Source organism: Canis aureus, chromosome 18 (assembly GCF_053574225.1).
Source record: "Canis aureus isolate CA01 chromosome 18, VMU_Caureus_v.1.0, whole genome shotgun sequence".
In the NCBI taxonomy this organism is placed as follows: Eukaryota; Metazoa; Chordata; class Mammalia; order Carnivora; family Canidae; genus Canis; species Canis aureus.
In genome coordinates this window covers 1962404-1985359 of record NC_135628.1, presented here as the reverse complement: position 1 = coordinate 1985359, position 22956 = coordinate 1962404, and the positions used below count along the sequence as shown (strand labels likewise).

The 22956-nt window shown below is 46.8% G+C and overlaps 1 protein-coding gene across 5 annotated transcripts in view; it reads right to left on the bottom strand.

The window, feature by feature from the left end:
- Window positions 1–18815, bottom strand: part of TSPAN12 (tetraspanin 12) — a 64310-nt gene extending 45495 nt beyond the window's left edge. For 3 of the 5 annotated variants that reach the window (XM_077855994.1, XM_077855997.1, XM_077855998.1), the window contains exons 1-4: window positions 18717–18815; window positions 17388–17527; window positions 4360–4442; window positions 3124–3259 (exon numbers count right to left, since the gene is read on the bottom strand). In XM_077855994.1, coding sequence (XP_077712120.1) covers window positions 3124–3259; window positions 4360–4442; window positions 17388–17453 — 285 coding nt within the window. In that variant the 5' untranslated portion in view covers window positions 17454–17527; window positions 18717–18815. Of the gene's footprint in view, window positions 1–3123; window positions 3260–4359; window positions 4443–16603; window positions 16715–17387; window positions 17528–17881; window positions 18007–18716 lie in introns of those variants that run through there. The other 2 variants (XM_077855995.1, XM_077855996.1) reach the window with 2 other exon arrangements.
- Window positions 18816–22956: the final 4141 nt, after the last annotated feature.

The following is a 22956-nucleotide window of genomic DNA, read 5'->3' as shown; positions in this document are numbered from 1 at the left end:
AATGCCCCTCTGCTCCTTTTAAGAAGCCATTTCCCCCATAAGGACAGAGAACAAATGGAGGGTTGAGGGAGGGAGGTGGTTGGGGGATGGGCTAAAGGGGTGATGGGGAGTAAGGAGGGTCCCTGTTATGAGGAGTACTGGGTTTTATATGTAAATGAATCACAAAATTCTGCTCCTGAAAGCAATATTACACTATATGTTAACTAACTAGAATTTATATAAAAATTTGGGGGAAAAAAAAAAGAAGCCATTCTCCTTGTAGTGGAATCCTATCTAATAGTCAGGCTCATATTTTATTTCATTTCATTTCATTTCATTTCTCTTTTTTTTTTTCATTTTATTTCTCTTAAAGATGATCATTTTCATTTGGGATTCTAACAATTTCAAATATAAATTCAAACAATAAACCTACTTGGAATCAACCCTGGTGTTCAAATAACATCCAAGATATGGTGGTGAGGATGGTAGTTTATTTCTTGTGCCGAAATGAAGATCTGCTTCAACTCCAGTTTGATTAAAGCTATAGGTGAGGTGAATAGTTCATACTATCAAGTTGTTTGTAGGCTGCTGGTTGGAACTGGTTACAAAAAAAAATTATATTTAGGGAAATATGCTGGACTTCAAAGGTTGAGAAGCATCTACTAGAGATGTCAGTAAAGGCCCAATGAGAATGGGCTTGGCAGTCAGGAACACTGAGGTCTGAGTCAAAACTCCAACCCATTATTGCTGAGTGACTTTGGACAAATCCCTGAACCTCTGTGAACCTCATTCATAATTATCTACTTTAGATGATTGTTATCAGGTTGAAAAAAAGAAAGACCCTAGGGAAAATGTTTTATATCACGTGAGAAACATTTATGAGCACGCAAGAAAAGTCAGCAGCTATAGAGTAAAATAGGGAAGCTGTTAAGATATATTGTAGTGGGCTGCCATGGTCTGAAGAGCAGATTCTCCACTTCCTAGCCATGCAGACTCAGGCGTATCAGCCAATCTGTGCCTCATTTCCTCATCTATATTATGGGGATAAAATATCTATCTCATTAGCATGGTGGAGGACACAAAATTAATTAATTCATATAAAAGTCTTCATATCAACTACTTTATCATCATCTTTGTCATTATGATTTCATTCCCCCATGTCATCTTTACATCATACGGTTCTTTCCAGCTTCACAGATTAGCCTCTCATCACAGGTCTCAGTGACTCTTCCTGCCTCAAGCAGAGACCAAATTGCTTGGTTCTTCACCAGCTTGCTTTACTAGCATTCAAGCAGCCCTAATGGAATGTATAAATGGTTCTCAAAACATGTTCCTAAGTCTTTGAGGTTCCATGAAATATGCTATCCCATTCCACCCAAACCCACAGTCCAGGCACCGTCCAGAGTCACACAAGTTGGGGAGAGGGGGAAGGCTAGTTATTGTTAAATTGCTGTGTAAATGGGACAGCATTCTAAGATTGTCACCTTTTTTTAAGATTTTATTTATCAAATGGTGACTTCAAGGTCATGGGATGGAGCCCCGAGTCAGGTTCCACACTGAGTGCAGAGTGTGCTTGGGATTCTCTCCCTCTTCCTCTGCCCCTCTCCCCACCCCACCCCACCCCCACTCATGCACTTGCGCACACACTGTCTCTCACCCTGTCTGTCTCCAATAAATAAATAAAATCTTAAGAAAAACAAGGATTCCGGGGTTTCTTTTTAAGTTCAAAATACCTTCTCTGTCCTGTAAACTCTAAGTTTCATATAAAGTAAGTCCTTGAGTTTATGTTTAAATCATTGTCCACATATCTTAAATGGCAAAATAAGATTCCAAACCCTTCTACCATCTTCCTCACTGTACACCAAGGTGGAGAGAAGCAAGGTAATGGGCATGGTCCGCCTTCTGTGAGTGTAGTCTACTTCCTGCCTCCCAATCATAGACCTGAAGAGTCCATGAAGCCAACAGTCCTCCAAAAAGCCAATTAATACATTAACACAGGTCATTCCTGTGAAAGTCAAAGCTGTAGTTCAGTTTCACACCAAGATTCTGTTTTAATTGGCTTGGGCTGGGAGTCAGTCAAGCACCGGTGTGCAGGAGTTGACTCCTGAGAGCCAATTTGTGCTCATCTCTCCCCAACTCTGCGTTCAGTGATACCACTTTGGTAGCCTGAAGTCGACCATGCTGCAAATATTTACCCCATGGAAATCTTCAAATGCTACAAAGCAGGATTTTTTCTTCTGCTCAGATATTCAGCATATTAGCACCCCATTCATTTTTTTACATTCCCTACAAGAAATTAATGCATAGCTAGCATTGAGAACTGCTGCAAAGAAAGGAATATATCCAATGAATTAATTCTTACAGAATCTGAGATGTCTGCAATTACGGTAGCAGCCTCACTATCTGCTGCCACTAATAGGCAATACTTTAAACACTCAGTGTGCTAAAAAAACATATATATATATATATATATATATATATATATGTTATAATTTAAATTGACTCAGATTTTTAATGTTAAGAGAGTTTGCTAATTTTTGAGTTAGAAGTCAAGTCATATATTTTAGAATCATAGAACTTAAGAAGCAATCTAGTTCAACACTTTCAGAATCAAAACAAAACACAACAAAAACCACTAAGATTATGGAAGCCAAGACTCACTTTTACCCACTAACCTGTGTAAACCCAGTGCTGGGATTTTAGTATCTATTTGCTTCTTCACCACCTGAATTTCCACATAGGTTTTATGGCAAGTTTGTTTATAAAAGAAGAGAGAGAACCAGAATTCTGTTACAACTTCTTTGTTCCAGTACCAAGGGGTCCGTTTGGGTGGTAATAAGGCCCATGACACGAAGAAACAGCTCATACTTTCAAATGAAAATGCCAACACCTAGCCTGAGTGAAATAATTAAAGGCCGCACATATTTCCATACCTCATCATTTGAGCACAACAAATACTTGTGCTGAAATCATCTCTCATGGAAAGAACGCTTCCCTTCTCACAGGATGTTGAACAATTACCACAGATTACAGACCTGCTATCACGGGTCCCTAAGCACGTAATCTTGTGCACTGATGAAAAAAAATAACACAGTGCCAGTTGGTCTTTTTAGCCATAATAAAGAGAAGATGTAAACACCATACCCATGCAAGAAGCAACAGATTCCTTTTCACTGTTCCACAGTATCCTAACATCCCCACAATGATGAGGAAACAGCAAACAGCGATCATGACTGGATGAACCACAGGAAAGTAAGTCAAGATGACAGCCTCCTCCACCCTGAAAGAAGAACAATGATGTCATATTATACATAAAATATAACCAAAATGCACCTCAGACATAGTACAAGACACAACTGAGGTTCATGTTAATAATCCTTTAAAGCATCATGCCTCAACCCGATGACTGTGTAGCTCTTTACAAAATCACTGCGCTATCAGCAACTTGCTTGCTGGTCTTATTTTTGTTTTGTCATGTTTAGTTTTTGTTTTTATATGCAAGTGGTAGCATTTCTACCTCAACTCATTTAAAATATCTTATAAGATGGGGGTCCTCAATAAGACGTCCATCTACTATTAGCTTTGTAGCCTCGGCCTGAGGAAAAGAAACAGGTCCTGCTGTTGCCCAGCTGAGAAGAGTCTTCCTCCTTTTCTCTGGTCTGGGACTCCATAGGTAGCACTCTTTCTGCCCACCCGACTGACCCTTCCCCCAAATGCAAAAGATCGCTCTATAAAAGGAAATTGGTCTATGTTAAAAGAAAGAGGAAGGGAGATGATTTTTGCTGAAATACTATATGAAAAAATCATTAACTAGAACCATACTAGTAACAATAATAATAATAATAATAATAATAATAATAATAATAATAAATTAGCCATTACTGTTTACTGAGCTCTACTGTATCGAGGACTTTACAAACATGTACCTCAGTCAACCCTTCAGACATCTCGAGGAGTCTATGTGACAGTCCCCATTCAGAGATGCAGAAATTGAGGCTGTGAGAAGTTAAGTAATTTTGCCCCTCGTGATATTAGTGGATCAGCCTTCTGAAATTTGAGAAGAACATGGCAATGTGGACTTTGGTTTTCTTTAGCAGGGGAATATGAAGATAAGAAGTCACTTTCTTATAGAAAAGTAGCTACGGTGTCCTTTATGCACAAATATGACACAGCTGACACACTGTCCAGAGGACAGGCAACTTGGTGTTACCATTCCCGGAAACGTTCTCCAGGGCAAGTGCCGTACATGCAAGTGTCTGCAACAAAGGTTATTGATTGTGGAAGAGCATTATCATCTAAACGGCTGAGGGCAAAGTTACTTAGAAAGTAGGGTCTAAGGAAACCTAATGAAAGAAATCAATCATTAGTTACAAAGCCTACCTTGTTTCCGCAGTTAAAGTCAGAACATTATTTAGGTAGTCCCTCAGCCAAGCAGAAACTGCCAACACACTGATGGACATTAACTGGAAAGAAAAAAAAATACAAATTGGTGATCAAAGATTTATGCAACATTTTCCGTGGGATTAATCATTAAAACAATTAAAGATTTCTTCTGTTACATAATCATTATGCTTTTTCCCAATAACTGTGTAGAAATTCACTATTCCTAGGAATATCTGCCATTTCGTTTTGTAATCCCATCATAGCCACTAAATAGAATGTCACCAAATAGGACACAGAGAGCTAAACTGTTAAGTGACTGATTTCAGGTTCAAGACAGGAATTATGCAAAAAAAAAAAAAAAAAAAAAAAAGACAGGAATTGAAGAAGATGAAGAGGCCACAGAACGACGAAATTATCAGTTGTACAAGATGAGCCTAAAACATGTCATATATAACAGCAAAGAAGCAGTCAAATCTATTCTACTGATGTTCCCACGAAAGTCACAGGAGCTAACTTGAAAGTGCTTCCATTGGCTAAAGGTCAATTACAGCATCAGAGTAATGATGATGATGATGATGATGATGATAAAATGCAATGGTCTGAAATATCAAATATTCTAAAATCTATGAATTTACAATGATACTTAAAACTCACTTGTCAACCCTTTGTAGGACAGTGGATATTCAACTCATTATTCAGAAAACTGGTAGGAATCCAATTTTTATCCTACCTTTCCTATGCAAACTAAAGAAAGAACCAATGGCTTCATGAAAGTTTTTATAGAATTTGTGCTAATACATGCAGGAAGCATGAGAGTATCACTATCTCACAAGCCCTTCTGAAATAACGGATCTCTAGGCAAAGATCCTCAGCGACTGTCCAGATTACTAGGTCAGTAGTTCCCAGTCCTGTCTGTGCATCAAAATCATGTAGGACTCTTTAATTTAAAAAAAAAAAAAAAAAGTTATTGAGCCCAGATTCACCCTGGATGAATTCTTGAAAGTAGGGCTGAGATGGGGCGCCTGGGGGCTCAGTCAGTTCAGCATCTGCCTTTGGCTCAGGTAATGATCCAGGGACCCAGATGGAGATCTGGGGGGAGCCTGCTAGTCGGCTTCACCCTCTCCCTCCACCCCCAGCCCTGCTCATGCTCTCTTTCCCTTTCTCTCTCTCTCAAATAAATAAATAAAATCTTAAGGAGAAAGAAAAAGAAGAAAAGAAGAAAGGAAGAAAGGAAGAAAGGAAGAAAGAAAGAAAGAAAAAAAAAGAAAGAAAGAAAGAAAGAAAGAAAGAAAGAAAGAAAGAAAAAGAAAGAAAAGAAAAAAGAAAAGAAAAGAAAAGAAAAGAAAAGAAAAGAAAAGAAAAGAAAAGAAAAGAAAAGAAAGAGGGAGGGAGGGAAAGAGAGAGAGAGAAAGAAAGGAAGAAAGAAGGAAAGAAAAAAGAAAGAAAGAAGAAAGAAAGAAAGAAAGAAAGAAAGAAAGAAAGAAAGAAAGAAAAAGAAAAACAGAAAGAAAGAAAGAAAGAAAGAAAGAAAGAAAGAAAGAAAGAAAGAAAGAAAGAAAAAAGAAAGAAAAGAAAAGAAAAAAGAAAAGAAAGAAAGAGGGAGGGAGGGAGGGAGGGAAAGAGAGAGAGAGAGAAAGGAGAAAGAAAGAAAGAAAGAAAGAAAGAAAGAAAGAAAGAAAGAAAGAAAAAAGAAAGAAAAAGAGAGAAAGACTGAGGCATGAGAAATATGTAAAGGCTCCGCAGATGTTCTAATGTGTAGTCAGGGCCAACAAATGCGGGACGTGCAAGACTAACTCCCAGGGTGGAGACACCAGGCTGAAGGGAAATACCAGACCCCTCTGATTAGCTTTAGTATCACAAGAAGAGATAATGTGTCCCCCATGGTGATGCAATCAGAAGTACCCAGAGATACCTTTGAAGTATTTTTACCAAAAAGTCAAACCTGAATCTCACCAAGCCTCCAGCTCTACTTTTCAGTGTCTAGGAAATACAGGGAAGACATTGGAACTCATTAAATGCCACCATGGGGTGGGGCTGCAATCAGCAGAATTGAGAATATGAGAAATTTCACAGGACAAATGATCTGGTTTCCTTTAAAAAAAAAAAAAAAAAAAAAAAAACCACAACTGGCTAATGTGGAAAAAAAAAGAGGGAGGAAGAAGAAACTACTATAAGTTAAAAAAAATTTTAAGAGACAACCCAGTGCAATATGGTGACCTGATTTGGATGCTGATTCAATCAAAAACAAACAGATATTTATGAGATGACAGGGAATAGTTTCACATGACTGGATACTTGAAAATGTTAAGAAATTATTGTTTGAGGTATGACAATAGTATGAAGGGTTTTTTTTAAGGATCCTTATATATATGTTTTACATTGTCCATAATTTCTTTAAAAACTTTTGTTAAAAAAAAAACTTTTGTTGGGATCCCTGGGTGGCGCAGCGATTTGGCGCCTGCCTTTGGCCCAGGGCGTGATCCTGGAGACCCGGGATCGAATCCCACGTCGGGCTCCCGGTGCATGGAGCCTGCTTCTCCCTCTGCCTGTGTCTCTGCCTCTCTCTCTCTGTGACTATCATGAATAAATAAAATCTTTAAAAAAAAAAAAAAAAAAAACTTTTGTTAAAGCAAACATATAGATATAGAACAAGTCTTCCTGAGAGCTCTTCAAATATTTGAAAGTTAACCCCTAGGTTCTGAGGGTCCTTCCTATTTAGATGGAGATTTCCCTAAAGTGTGCCTTATGCTCAAGGACATCATTTACCTTGAATTTGTCTTTTAGTAATTTCTGGCAGCTTTTTTTTTTTTTTTAATTTCTGGCATCTTAATGGACGGACCTCACTCACCATTGTACATTAGAGATTCAGCTTTAAATACAGAAATAATGAATATACCAGATCGGAATGAGTCCGTACCGACCCAGACAGTGGTCATGAAAATGCTTTCTGGATGAAGGCTCCAAGGCAAACAGAAGAGGCCGCGCTCTGGGACCTCTTGGGTAGTGGAGTAGGGCTACCTGCTTGGAAAACCCGCCAGTGGATTTGCTCCTTCCTCATTCAGTTGCAAATATTTTTCCGACACCTCATAGTGTCTGTGCTAGATTTGGAGACCCGACAATGAGTAAGAGATGCTAGATCCCAGCCTCTGTGAGCCTTTTGTGGGGCACAAGAAAAAAATAGATAAGGCAGGTAATTACAGACCTCAGAAAGTCCCATAAAGCACAGAAAAATGAGGGAATCTGTTCACGGTCTCGGAGACTGTAAATGGCAGAGCAGGGATTCAAATCCAAGCCTGGTCTTTGGAGCTTTAGGCTTAGTCACTAACCGCCTTCCGAGCTTAGAGAGAAGCATATTAATTTCCCCAGTGAGGAGCCGGCCGCGCAGCAGCACAGCACGCGGGGTTCTTATTTTAAAAGGGGCGGGCTGGCGGGGGGGGCGGTCTGTAGGGGCCCCCTAGGGCGGTCTTGGGTGAGCAGAGTCTCAGGGGGCCCGGCCGGCAGCACAGTAAGGACCCGGAGACCACGGTTCAGAGAAGGGTAAGGCCCGTTTTTCCTCTCCTCATTTCTTGTGGGAATAAAAACAGCGTGGAAACCTAATAAAAGCGCCCCCGTGGGTCAGCCACGGTTTATTAATCACGCTTCTGGCTTCTGTGACTCTGAGGCTTTAACATCTGTTCCACATGGTCACGCCGGACACACCCTAACACACGGACACGGAGCCCGAGCCACCCTGCCTCGGCTGCCCGCCCTCATCACCCTTGGGAGGGGTCCTTCTTCCAGGTTCACACTTTTCGTTTGCAAATACCAACCAACGGACCCAGAGCCCACACCCCGACCGCCTGTCCCACTGCACACCCTCACTCTGGGCCACTCTACACCTGCCGCCGCCCCCCCAAGCTCCGGGTCCCAGACAACAGGGACAGCCCCGTACTCCAGAGGCTGCTGCAGGCACTGAAGCCAGCCGATGCCGAGCCTCCTTACTTGTCTCGCCTGTTCCTCGCTGATGCAGCGGCCACGCTACGAGTGTGCGCCCGCCCTCTCCCTCCCCGCCTCGCCACCGACCCCAGGGCTTCCCCTCCTGGGCCTCGTGATGATGCTCATGCTCTCTCTCTCTCTCTCTCTCTCTCTCGTGATCCGTGAGTATAATAAACCATCCCTTCGACGGCAGTCGTCTCATCTGTTGGCTTCCTCACACCTGAATAACAACAGAACCTGTTTGAGCACGCAGGGCTGGCAGGGGACCCCGGACCACCTGGTTAGATCTGAGCCTACGCCCGCTCTCCCTCGCCTGGGCTGTACGTGGACCTTCCAATACCTGTACGCTCCACGGGGTTCAGGGAAGTCTATTAACGTGACGTTGTATCTCATTACCTCAAATTCTTGGGCAATTATAAATGAGTCTCTCCTTTCCTTATCATTCTTTGAAGTTGTAATAACTGATCTTGGTTTCTCCATCTCTAATTTCTTACAGGCTGTCTTAGCCAGTTTGCAGTACCATGGCTCTGAGACAGGGTACCAGTAAGTCGTCAGATGCCTCACTTCGGTATAGCAGGCTATCAGTGGTCGTCACACGCTGTTCTTCCGTCTATGACAAAAAATGCACGATTGCAAGACATTTCCAATAGTGTAGAATGGCTAAGTGCATGGGGTTTTTTTTAATTTTATTTATTTATTCATGAGAGACACAGAGAGAGACAGAGAGAGGCAGAGACCCGGGCAGAGGGAGAAGCAGGCTCCATGCAGGGAGCCCGACGCGGGACTCGATCCCGGGACTCCGGGGTCACGACCTGGGCCCAAGGTGGCGCTAAACCGCGGAGCCACCCGGGCTGCCCTAAGTGCATGGTTTTGAAATAATTCTTTCATTCAAAAAATATACAGTGGTCGACGGCTGTGAGGCCGGGTGCCTCGTGGGGTGCAGAGGCCGCGCCAGGCCCTGTCTCGATTCTGCCGCGGACTCGACCAGGGGACAGGTGGAGGCCACCGTCGAAGGTATGAATGTGTGAGTCCAAACTGTAGCAAGTGCTGGGGCTGCGTCAGGCTGCTCCAAGGACCCCTCTGTGTGCTGGGCCCGTTCCACGGGGTCAGAGGGACCTCTCTCAAGTCGGTGGGGCAGCAGGCCCGCCGGCCACCCGAGAGGCCCAGCAGCTAGTCGGCGGTGACCCGGAGGATCAGTGCTTCAAAGGGAACCGATCTCAACTTGCCGGATGGGCTCGACGGGAAGGCTGGCAAAATCAGGAGCCGCTTTAGGGACCGCTAAGCTTTGTACCCCTGGAAGTTTTCCAGGGGAGAGAGATGCCTGCTGAATCACAGGATCAAAGATTTATATATCGGGTCAGAAGCTGCTTCAAGTGTTCTCAAGTGTCCTTTAAACCACAGACTCCTACTTGACTCTACCGTGCTCTTGCACACCAGTTGCCCAAGCATCGTAGCCATGCCCAGGACGTCCGTCAAAATACACACGATCACCACAAAGCTTTATCTAACGGCGCACAAGCGACTCTCAGACTAAGCTGGTTTTTATTATGACATTATTTCCAGCTGCATTAAATGTCTGGGAACAGTTTCATTCTCGAGGAGTGATGCTCCTCACCGGGGTTGAGAGAATCGGAGCAGCAACAACACACAGAGTGCATGCTAAGCAAGAAACTCAGCTAAAAGGAGATGAGGTCGCTTCGGTGCCAGCCCTGATGCTATTAAATCTAGAAGCACAAATCATGCAAGCCATTCAGGACTCCTTACTCGTAATGGCATTTTCTACTGATTTTCCAGATTAAAATAAAATAATTCTTTAACTGTCACTCGTCATGATTAAACTTCTAGGAACACTGTGATTATCATAGGCAACTAGGCATGTGACTCCTTACATTTCCTGCAGTCTTGCAAAATATTGCTTGTAGTTCAAGAAAATGTTTAGAAAGTAACGCAAATAGTAGAGAAATATACTTCATGTACTACTTAGCAGGACGTTTGCCACATTCTGTCTTGCAAAAAATTCAGAATATGCTAGCTCTCGACAAATATTCACACGTATGAAATTTGCTGCATGGGAGACATAATCTGGTTTTGCTCAAATCTAATTATGTAAAAATAAGGATCGAATCAAGTTGTTTTCTAAATCAGGGTTCTTTGTGTGTGCACAGTCCCTAAACTACTTTGAAACGTATGCCTACAGTTTCCGCCAAAGAAGAAGAGCAAAGTCACAAAACAGACTTTTAAGTCCTTCAACTGTCTGCCATCCATAATATATAGTCTCACATAAGGTAACAGTGACACCAATAATTTATATTCAAGGCTGACAGATGTTTAAAAATACCTACTCGAACTTTCCTTTTTATGTCAAATCTAGTAGCAAAGAGCAGAATGCAGAAGAGAGATGGGGAGCGTAGTTACGGTTCTCTCTCTCCAGGTAATCGGGCAAGTAATCCAAACTTCTGCAACCTCTGCTCCTCCTGAAAACGGAGAATTGGACTAGGTACTCTTAAAATTCCTTTTTGTCTTAAAAAAAAAAAAAAAAGGATTAGAATTGTGATTTATTGAAATATAAAAATAAGTCAAGTCTTAATTATTTGGAGGCTGGCAGCTCAGCGTCAGAAACGCTCGGGCCTGCAGCAAGGATGTGCCCCAAAGCACCCCTCGTGCCCTTCTCCAAAGGGCGGTGGTCCTGATGAACCCTGTGAGGACTACCTTTGCTCAGCTGGGGCCACATCGTATAAAAAAAAAACCAGGGCAGCCCCGGTGGCTCAGCGGTTTAGCACAGCCTTCGGCCTAGGGTGTGATCCTGGAGTCCTGGGATGGAGTCCCACATCAGGCTCCCAGCGTGGAGCCTGCTTCTCCCTCTGCCTGTGTCTCTGCCTCTCTCTCAATCTCTGTGTCTCTGAATAAATAAATAAAAATCTTTAAAAAAAAAAAAAAAAGCACCGATCAGCTTTATCTCTGAGACTAAAGTTTCTTTAAAGTTTCTTTTTAAAAAGCACGAAGATTTGGGGCGCCTGGGGGGTGCAGTTGGTTGAGCATCTGATTCTTGGTTTCGGCTCAGGTTGTGATCTCAGGGTCCTGGGATTGAGCTCCGAGGTGGGCTCCACGCTCAGTGTGGAGTCTGCTTGGGAGTCTCTCTCCCTCTCCCTCTGCCCCTCCCACTTGTACTCACGTGCACATGCCCTCTCTCTCTCAATAAAATAAGTAAATCTTTAAAAAAAAATAATAGATCTTAGGAAAAAAGCACTAACATCTGTTGGAAGGCTCTCCTCTACTCCTTAGAATTAAAGTAAACTTCAGGGATGCCTGGGTGGCTCAGTGGTTGAGCATCTTCTGCCTTTGGCTCAGGGCGTGATCCCAGATCCTGGGATCGAGTCCCCCATCGGGCTCCCTGCATGGAGCCTGCTTCTCCCTCTGCCTGTGTCTCTGTCTCTCTCTCTCTATGTCTCTCATGAATAAATAAATTAATTCTTTAAAAAAATAATAATAAAGCAAACTTCAGTGGCCTTCAGAGTATAAAGTTAGGGGCTTCAATTTAAAAAATTGTGGGATCCCTGGGTGGCTCAGCGGTTTGGCGCCTGCCTTTGGCCCAGGGCACGATCCTGGAGACCCGGGATCGAATCCCACATCAGGCTCCCGGTGCATGGAGCCTGCTTCTCCCTCTGCCTGTGTCTCTGCCTCTCTCTCTCTCTCTCTCTGTGACTATCATAAATAAATAAAAATTTTAAAAAAAATCGTATCTTTATAAGACTATATAAAAGTGAATACAAATGTCCACTTGCCATGAATCTCTTTGGGGTGTGCCATGAGTCAAACAGCTAAGGTTCACTAATATGGCCAAAGAAAAAGAAATGGAACATTGACCTTCTGCTGTTTCATGTGCCCTGCATTAATCCCAAAAGTGAACTAGATTCCCTGCCCACTTCTTAGGTTTTCTTTTCTACGTTTCTTTCCCTAGCTCATTAGAGGAGTGTGTCTCTATCGCTATTCTTGTTAGCAATGGTAGGTGAAAGCAATGGCTCTTACCTGCTGGAGGGTAATAGGACTTGAAAATTAACGATGGGATATTAGATCTTTAAAAATAATAAACAAACATTTGATAAACGTCAGGTGTTCATCAACTTCAGAAACTTCCAGAAACAACCATATTTATCCATATTTGTAATAGCAGAAAATTACCATCTATGAATGGCAAGCATTCATATCATAAAGCCACAGAAGTTGTGTTTAAAATGGAGGAAAGCTTTCATTTACTTAAATAATATGCCATTTAAATGGTAAAAGTGGGATCAATTCGAAGTAAAAATAACTCATTCCTTGCTTCTTTGTGGGCAGAATGTGAATCATGGCTTCAAAAGAGTTCTCTGGGCGGTACACTCACGTGCACCATGTCCCAAGTGACTTCTCCCATTACAAACCCACAACACTCATGACAAACCTAGAAGGTTCAATATCTGCGTGCTAACTCCAGGATAGCTGTACTGGGATCATGCTTCTTCAAAACATGGAAGAGCCACTCAACAGATGGCAAATCAAGAGGGCTGGATCCATGGCAAGGGAGAAAAAGCAGTACGTTTGTGATCTAATTGTTTCCTCGTAGGTCTATGCCTCATATTTTGAAATATACTCAAGAAAAAAACCAAAAAGCCCACTTTGTTCGATTTTCAACTCTCAGAACAGCCGAACAAAAATGTATAGGTACCCAGTTAAGATTTAGTTTTCTTTTCCCTAAAATCCTTTTGGGTAGAGAACGGGAGATGGTACTGATACAGTAGAAAATGCATAGGGGAAAAAAACTGTTCAAAATGCCAAGCGGAGAGTAAAAGGCTATAGCGTTTGACCCCCGAGGTCACGAGGGCAGGTTGCCCAGTCTTGCAAAACAAGAGGCGAGGCCCATCCCTCTCCAGGCTCAGAAGGCGAAGTCTGAGTTAAGAAGTCGGGCTCACCTGCTACGCCGGCTCGCTCTGCGCCGAGTTCCAGGGAGAACTAAAAGCAAGGACGGCAGCCTGGGCCCCGGACACGTGGCACAAAGACCAACGACGTCACGGACGGGCTTTTTTAGAAAAGCAGATTTCCAGGCCCCACGCGCCCAAGATACTGAACGAGGATCTGCCAGGTGACTCGTCTGAGAAGCAGCACTCCAGGGGCTGGGGGTGAGGGGGTGGACAGCTGAGCCCTCCCTGCGGATGGACGGACGGACGCACCGGGGGAAGGGGGCCCGCTTCTCCACCGCACCACCCACCTGGCCCGCAGTGCGACTCCTAGAAAACGTGGGAGGAAAAAAAAAATCTGGACTTTGAGTCCCTGTCCTGCCACTTACTAGCAAGTTATAGCAAGTTACTGCACTTCTCCGAGTAACCTCTCGTTACCCGACAAACAAACAGTTTTCCAGAGCTGTTAGGAGAATTAGACGAGCGGGTGTAAGAAAGCCCAGGAATGTGCCTGGCACAAGGCTCAAAACTATGTCTGACTCAGCAAGGAAATACAGCATCTGCAAACATTGTTTTACCACCAAAAGAATAATGCCAATTCTTCCAAAGTTGGATATACATTTCATACAATTCAACAAAAATCCCAGCAGATATTTTTAATTATATAAAATAAGCTCACAGCCCATAGCGGAAAAGAAACGCTAACGAAAACAAGAAAGGCGGGTGCTTCGAAAGAACAGAAGACTATGAGAGAAGAGCTAAAATCCTAGAGAAAAATTCTAATACTGGGATCCCTGGGTGGCTCAGTGGTTTAGCGTCTGTCTGCCTTTGGCCCAGGGCATGATCCTGGAGTCCCGGGATCGAGTCCCATATCGGGCTCCCTGCATGGAGCCTGCTTCTCCCTCTGCCTGGGTCTCTGCCTCTCTCTCTCTGTGTGTCTTTCATGAATAAATAAATAAAATCTTAAAAATAATAATTAAAAAAAAGAAAAATTCTAATAAAAACAGCATATGAAAATCTGTTTATTGTATAGCAACAGCATCAATGACGTCAACGGACAAACAACAAGGCAAGCCTCTATGGTAAATATGAAATAGTTCATGAATATGAATTATAAAATGAAATAATATATAAGAAACATCTCCCGGTCTAAAGAAAATTATGCTCAAGCTCAACTGGGAGGGGAGGAAACAGAAGCACAGCAGCAGTGGAATGACACGTTGAGCCTTTCCAACTGACCCAAATTAAAAAGTGCCGTAACACCCGCAAGACGGCAACAAATATTTGTGTGCATATAATGGGGGGTGTTGGCGTATCTTCTTTCTAGGGCCTAGACGCCCAAGGCAGGATTTCTGGGTCAAAGAAATCTAGTAGCAGTAACGGTATTAATCACAACACTAACACTGCTAGGACGACCGCAGCGGTTCCCTGGACCGAGCAATCCACCCCCGAGCATCTGCTTGAGCATCGAGACCGTGGGAAGACGGTAATGACCGCAAATACTTCTCTCCACTGTTCCTCCCACCACATAGACGCGGCTACGTGCAACTGCACAGGCCCCTGCAGATACTGACGCTGATCCTCACAGCAACTCTAAGCCAGGAGGACGTTCATCCCCATTTCACAGACTGAAGCACCGAATGTGCCAGGCCAATGCAAGAACTAGGTGAGGACGCGCTGTTTTGTTATTGCCCCTATCAGGTGTCTCCCAGGTAGCACCCCTACTCCTGCGACTAAACGAGGAAACCAAAATTTAACAAAAAAAAAAAAAAAACAAAAAACAACATTGTGAATGTACATAGAAAGGTGCGTGAGTGGGTGTATGTGGACAGGTAGGAGTAAACACATCTTTGTATGACATAAAGAAAAACAGAGAGGGATCCATACCAGGCAGTTCACACGGATTATTTTGTTGGAGGGGAAGCTAGTGGAAGAGGGCTGGAGAAAGGGAGGAGGGATCTCAATAAATAAATATATCAGAACGTGCCCACAGAACGTGCCCACAGAACGTGAGAAAGTTAAATTACAGGATAACAGCCAAGACACATTTTATATTCTTTAGGGACAGAACAAGCCCTGGAGGAATTTAAGGAATAAGTTTTTTTTTAAGCAAATTCATTACTCAGAAGAGCAATATCATTTTTTTTTAAATGACTGGGGTCTTCCCCCATAATACAGATTATTAGGAAAATTCAAATTGCTATTCTTTGGACAGCTACACCAAAAATCCTAGTAATTCCAAGACTGAGAACTCCGTAATCATCCAAGTAAAGGCATTATGCAGGAACAAGAAAACTGAGTGGGGGCTACTGATACTGTCGCCATTATTGGGCCATTTGACCGCTGGCCAGTCACCAACCTACACTTGGTTTTCCCATTCACAAAGTAAGGAAGTTCAATCAAGTCATCTTTAAATCCCCTTTCAGTTATAAGCATGTGATGATTCTATAATTCAAAAGCATAAAGTAGAAAAATGGAAAACGAGTAAATAGAAGTGGTATTATTATAGTTTTTTAAACAGTTCAAGATCTTAACAACAATTTTGTTAGGATCTGTTTGTTTTTACAAACAATTATGTTTGTTAGCCACCTGTTCATGGCTAAGCAGGTGATTGAAGGACTCCTTGAAAAATGTACGTATTTAGAATTAAGAAGTGCAATAAGATCAATTAGTGATTTTACCTTTCCAAGTGGTCAGTTTAACTCAGTGAGGCTTTTTCATTTTCATAAATAGAGAAAAATGCTGCCAGTTTAGACATCTTCTGGATGACTCGCTGAAGTAAGGCTTAATTTGTCATTTTAAAATGGAGCCACCCATAGGGACTAATTCAAACCAAAATGTCATCCTCTAGAGACCACATCTACTAACTAGCCTTATGAAAAGAGGCTGGCAAATGCCATCGAGTCAGCCAGATAAATAAATCTCACATTAAAATTTCTAACTGAAAATGCTGGAATATAATTATCAATAGAATACAAAACTGGCAAGAAAAACTATCTGTGTCAGCACGTCAGCTTCTCCAAGCAACAAAGTTTAAATTTTTATATTTTCCTCGTAAGTTTTATGCACAATAATGTGATTATTAAATAACACTTAATGAAAATTTATGCCTGGGTGCAAAGCATAGAAAGTCACTAGCTCATACGGCATAAAGATTTCCATGAGCTTGTTAAATTTTATGTATTTTATTTCCTTAAATGGTTATGGGATTTTCCAACAGCACACACAAAATTCCTTAAAACTTTGCCAACTTAGAAATAGTTACATGAAAACCACCTTTTCAGGCTGTATGGAATCTCCCAGAAAAGCGTACCCCAGTCTTTTGATAGGATTACCTGTGTGTGAACTCCTACAACAACGCAGTGAGACTGCCTGCCCCCACCGGGTGTCATAGGCTAGTGCCAGGTGAGGAAGCAATTCTCAGCGTGGACAGTTATCTGAAATTCCTGAAAACAAGCAGTTCCCTGAGTTGTCTGTCACGACTTTCTTATCTACAAGCACAAGCACGTGCATTTATTTATATCCCTAGATTCACTTCCAGTCTAATTTTACTGCCAGCAGCATGCAGGCGTAGAGGTCTGTTTTTCTTTTTCTTTCTCTTTCTTTTCTTTCTTTCTCTCTTTCTTTTTTCCTTCTTTCTCTTTCTTTCTGTTTCTTTTTCCTTCCTTCCTTCTTTCCCCTCCCTCTCTTCTTTCTTTCTTTCCTTCTCTATCTTCCTTCCTTCCTTCTTTCTTTTTTCTTCCTCTTTCTTTCTTTTCTTTTTTCCTTCCTTCTCTCCCTCCCTCCTTTCTCTTTTTCTTTCTTTCTTTTCTTTTCTTTCTTTCTTTTTCTTTCTTTCTCTTTCTTTCTCTCTTTTCTGTCTCTCTTTTCTTTTTCCTTCCTTCCTTCCCTCTTTTCTCTCTCTCTCTCTTTCCTTTCTTTCTTTTTCTTCCTTCCTTTTTCTCTTCCTAGTTGCAAATAGCACTGGAGCTAGGTCAAAGGCATGTTAAGGTCAAAACTTAGTCCTGCGAAGAACAGAGGGTGCGGCGCTCCGCAGCCGGGCCCTGGGCGCCAGGTGCACCTGCGGGAAGCCCGGGCCGGCCGTGCCCACCTGTCGGCGCCGCGGAGCCCCCGACTCACCCAGAAGAGCAGATTGAGGGCGTAGAGAAGGCAGCGCAGGCACTTCACCGAGTCTTCTCTGGCCATCGTGAGCCCGGGCAGGGGGAAGCCCCATCCATCCTCTCACCACATCCTGGCCCCGCGGGCCACGGGGCAGCCACCTGCGGGGCAGCGAGCGCAGCGGCCTGACCGCCCCGCCCCGCCCCGCCCCGCCCCCCTCCGCGGTCCTCCCGGGGCCCCGCGTAACCCAGCCCCAGCCTCCGGGCGGCTGCGCCGAGCACCTGCCGGGAGAGGACGCGGCGGCGGCTCCGGCTCCGGCTCCGGCCCCCGCTCCCCGCCTCCCGCCTCCCGAGGGCCCCCGCGGCGGCTCCACCGACTGCTCGGCCCCGGGGGTCCCGACGCCACCCGACCCGGGACGCCGCGGGACAGCGCGGGACAGCGCGGGGGGGTCAGCACCGGCCGGAGCCCGCGCCCGCACCCGCAGCCCAGCTCGAGCCCCGCACCCGCACCCGCACCCGCAGCCGCAGCCGGAGTGTGAACGCCCGGGGCCCGCTGAGCAGGGATCCCGCCCGGCCCTGGGGTTGGTCTGGGGGGGGCGCCGCGGCCGCAGGGATGGGTCAGCCCGCGGCGGGCGGGCGGGCGGGGAGGGGCGGGGCGGGGCGGGGCGGGGAGGGCGCAGGGGGCGGGCGCAGGGGGCCGGGCCGCAGCTGCGGTGCACACGCCGGGTCGCCACTGCTGTCCCCTCCCCCGGCCCCGCCGCCGCCGCGACCCGCGCTCCCGGCCCGAGCAGCACAAAGCCCAGCGCGCCCCCTCCCGGGGCGCCCCCCCTCGCCCCTCCCCGCCTCCCCCTCCCGGACACCCCGCCGCCCCCCCTCCTGCCGCTCCTCTCCCGGGACACCCCCCCCGCCGCCCCCCTCCCGGGGCACCCCCCCTGCCGCCCCCCTCCCGGGGCACCCCCCTCCCGCCCCCCTCCCGGGGCACCCTCCCGGGGCGCCGCCCCCCCCGCCTCCCCCCTCCCGGTGCACCCCCCCGCCTCCCCCCTCCCGGTGCACCCCCCCGCCTCCCCCCTCCCGGGGCACCCCCCGCCTCCCCCCTCCCGGGGCACCCCCCGCCTGCCCGCTCCCGGTGCACCGGCCCCCGCCTCCCCCTCCCGGTGCAACCCCCGCCTCCCCCCTCCCGGGGCGCCGCCCCCCCCGCCTCCCCCCTCCCGGGGCGCCGCCCCCCCCGCCTCCCCCCTCCCGGGGCACCCCCCGCCTGCCCCCTCCCGGTGCACCGCCCCCCGCCTCCCCCCCCCCGGGGCGCCGCCCCCCCCCGCCTCCCCCCTCCCGGGGCGCGCTGCCCTTGACTCACGGTCGGGCGGCGGCGGGGGCTCCTCGGGCCGGGACGCTCCTCCCGGGGACCGCGGGGCCGCGCCGCTTCCTCCGCCCCCGCCCGCCGCCCCCCCCCCCCCCGCCTTCCTCCCCGCCGCCCCCCGCCCCGCCGTCCCTCCGAGCCCCGGCCAGTCCCGACGCGGCGGCGGCCCGGCCCGGCCCCGGCCCCGGCCCGGCCCCGGCACAGCGCAGGGCGGGCGGCGCATGCTCGGGCCGCGGCCGCCCCGCAGGACCCCGGGGTGTCGCCGCCCCCGCCCCCCCCCCCCGCGGGAGCCCGGGCCGCGCCGAGCAGGGGCGGGGCGGGGCGGGGCGGGGCCGCACCGGGAGGGGCCTTCGCTCTAGGAGGACGTGCGTGCCTGGGGGGGGCGGGGGGGTCTGCGACCTCCTGCAGCCGCCGCCTGGGCCGGCCGGGACCCTCCTGATTCAAATAGTAATCTGAAAACAGCACAGTTGGTTCCCACTTCCGTGGTGCACGGACAGCGCTTGTGCCAACCCCGGGGGAGCCGCAGGAGAGCGCCCGCTCCGAGCCCACCTAGAAAGAACAGGTTCGCTCTGTTTTGTCCTGTTTCCTGACACTTTCACGAGTCCCCTAAAGTCTCCAAGATTTTCTCCGCTTCTGCGTTTTAACCGGATAACTTGACTTCAACGGTGGGCAGCCCGATGCGTCTTCGAATGTGTTTTTAGACTAGAAATTCAGGAAGTATTAAAGGGATCCCAGGAGGCTGTCCTTGCAAAAAGGCCTTCCCTTTTGGAGGTAAGAAGTTTCACATTAAAAAAAAAAAAAAAAAATCACTCGATCACAGTCAGTCCCCGTATAAAATGTTGATGATGTTTAGTCCACATTTCTAGGACTACGTCTGTGCACCTCGTGTGGCAAATAAAACTATGCTAACAAATACAGGCTCCATGAAATACAAGGAACGTCTTCAAGAAAACCCAATAAGGGAAGTCCTGCCTACATTTCTTTAGGGGAAAAATGAAAATTAGAGTTCGGGGTCTATGGTCGCCTGCGTGGAGTCAGTCGCCCCCAGTTGCCGCATGACCCCCAGGGTGACAGTGAAACACGCACTCTCGTCTGGGCAGAAGCAAAATCAAGACTAAAAGAGAACCTGAGGGCTCAGGGTTGGCATTAGGAAAAATCTTGGAAAGCAAGTCAGTAAGCTGAATGGAGAGTAGAGAGGTCAGCCACCCACACGAAAGACCAAGAGAAACCTGCAGCAATCCATCAGTTGGGGCTAACTCTGACCCTGAAGGATCTTCCCGAATCCTAGGAAAGAGCAAAGAAACCTGCTGTTTATCCTCTGTCACTTTCGGCTCCCGTCAGCCTATACACAGGTCCCAGGGGAGGACGCCTAAGAAAGCTGCATCTGAACACTGCTGGCGCCACATGTTCCTCCAAGAGGCGGAACCGTCCCCATTCGAGGAGAGTCTATGACCATTTTGTTGGCCATTAACACCAACAAAGTGCAAATAATCCCGTCACTGAACAGAGATCTTCCCCTACTGTGAGAAAGGAGTGAAGTTGCCTTTTCATGACTCATAATTTTTTACAAATATTGTAGTTATTCATTTGAGAGAGAGAGTGTGTGTGTGTGACTGGGGTGAGGGCCAACGGGGGAGGAGAGAATCTCAAGCAGACCAGATGCTGAGCTCAGAGCCGGATCTCATGACCCCGAGATTATGACCTGAGCCGAGATTAAGAGTTGGTCACTCAACCGACTGGGCCACCAGGTGCCCCGTAATTCATAAACTTGTAAGGATCCTAGAATAATAAGATTTTTGGAGAACGGTGCTTTACAAGTATGAATATTTCACCTCCTTTTAATAAATAGAACCAAGAGAAGTTCAAGAAAGTGCTCAATGTTGCATCTCTGATTATATCCGATTCCAAACTAAAATCGGGAATCCTAATTCTCCAGCACGCTAGCCCAGTGATTCTCGAGTGTCCTGTACATTTGAATCCCTGGAAAGCTTTGGAAAAAATCTTAATACTTAAGCCACACGCCCATGTCAACTGAATCAGAATCTCTGCAGATTCAGATGTGGCCTAGGCACCCAGATATTTCCAATCCCAAGTTAATTTTACTCCACAGGGAAGTTTGGAAACTATTGCAACCGGCGCTTTACAGATGCCTGAAAACCAGCAGAGGAGTCTCCTCGGGTTTCACTGGCTCAGATCCCTCCCCCTGGGGGCTGATAAATTGGGATTGATATTTCCATTTTACGAGTTAAGAAGAAAACAGAGCTGCTGTAATATTCCTGATAAATGGCCATCAGAGTCTGTGTCAACACTCCAGTAGAGGAGGGGTCCTCACCATCTTGGAGGCCTTGCCCTCCTGAGCAGTGCTGATGGTTTCACGGGCCGCACCTCCGCTTACCTGCTACCCTTCAACTCCTAACCCCACCTTTTGGAGCGCACAGCATGAGCAATGCTCCCATTGGGCACCCAACTCCTTAAGGGTAGCTGCTCTGCCCCCCTCCGGGCCTTCTTCAGCACGATCATAGGAGCACGTAAGACTGTGAGAATGACTTCTTCCGTGCACAAAGGGAAGATGGAGAAAACTACCAAAATGGGCATGACAGTGTGAATACAGAATAGCACGTTAGAAAGGTGGTGTGGCCTATGCGTTGCCCATGAGGTCGGAGCCCAATTCTGTGGTCGCATGTGCCACAGCATGGACCCTCTGAGTGTGTGGCACCTACTGTGCCACGTGCTGAAGATACTGAGAACGAGACGGGTCTCTCTCCTCCAGGACAGGGAAAAAACTTTTCAGTTTATGTACTACTAACAGTTACTCTTGATGGGCAGTCTTATATGTGCCAGTGCCAAAGTCGGGAGGAGAACTCAGCCGTGCAAATAAACAAACAAGTACACACGTAAGTAAAGCTCAGCTATGCAGTAAATAGTACAAGGTTCTCACCCCACAAAGCAACTCATCAGACTACGTCTTTCGCACTCGCTCTGCTCAGATTGTGCAGAGGGAAGGAGCAGTGCAGGCCCTTGATCGGGAGAACAAACTTTTTTTATATATATAAATTTATTTTTTTATTGGTGTTCAATTTGCCAACATACAGAATAACACCCAGTGCTCATCCCGTCAAGTGCCCCCTCTCAGTGCCCGTCACCCAGTCACCCCCACCCCCCACCCTCCTCCCCTTCTACCACCCCCAGTTCGTTTCCTAGAGTTAGGAGTCTCTCATGTTCTGGGGAGAACTAACTTCTGTTGCTTCTTGGTATATGAGGTTCTCACAAGTGCACCTGAGAGAGCGCTTTGCGATCAGTACGAGAGGGAGACCAGTGTGCTGCAAGGCTTGTGCGCCTGACGTGGAGGGTGCCCGAGTGTGTCTTACTGATTCCTCAAAGCGACAGGGTGAGATACTGAGACTCAGAGAGGTGACTCCTCCAGCCCCCTACAGGTGGTAAGTAGAGAGGCTGGGATCGTAGGATCTGACTCTTTCCACACTTAATCTGCATGACGATACTATTTCACATTGGGGGAAGGATTCACTGACAAGTCTCGTGAAGAAAAATACCTTAGACATTTTTATTAGTTCTTGGGAATAGGATGCTGAACTCCATAAATACGTGTACCCAAATGCAATTGGTGACTCTACGTTCCAAGAGCATACCCCACAGGACTTGAGGAAAGCCTTTAGGTAAACTCAGCATTAGACAAATTACCCTCAACTACAAGCCTCATGTTGGCAAATAAAGTACAAGGTGCCCAGTTAGATTAGAATTTCAGAGAAATGACAAAGACTGTGTTGGCGTAGGGGTGTCCCAAATACTGCATGGGACAGACACTGCACCGAGCACACACATCCTAACAAATTGCTCATAGTTTATCCGAAATTCACGTGCAGCCGGGCATCCTACGTCTTTCCTGGCTAACTCCGGCCGCCCCGTGCAAACCAGGAAATTCAACCGCAAGGACCACAGCAGGGAGAATTAAGTAAGTATATTATTTCCCATCACGATTAAGTCCAGAGATAGCGACTCATCCAGGGGACAACGACATCAGGGCTCCAGTTCCTTCTCCACCTTACTCCTCGGAGGTCCGCGGGGTCCAGGCCACCGTCCTTGGGCTTCCTCTCCCCATGATTGCAGGACGGCTGCGCACATCCAGGCATTGTTTGCAGTTACTACTTCTTGTAGAGGAGGAGGAAACTAGTCCCTTCCGTGGGTCTCCCTTAGGACCAAGGAAAGTTCTCCCCGAAGC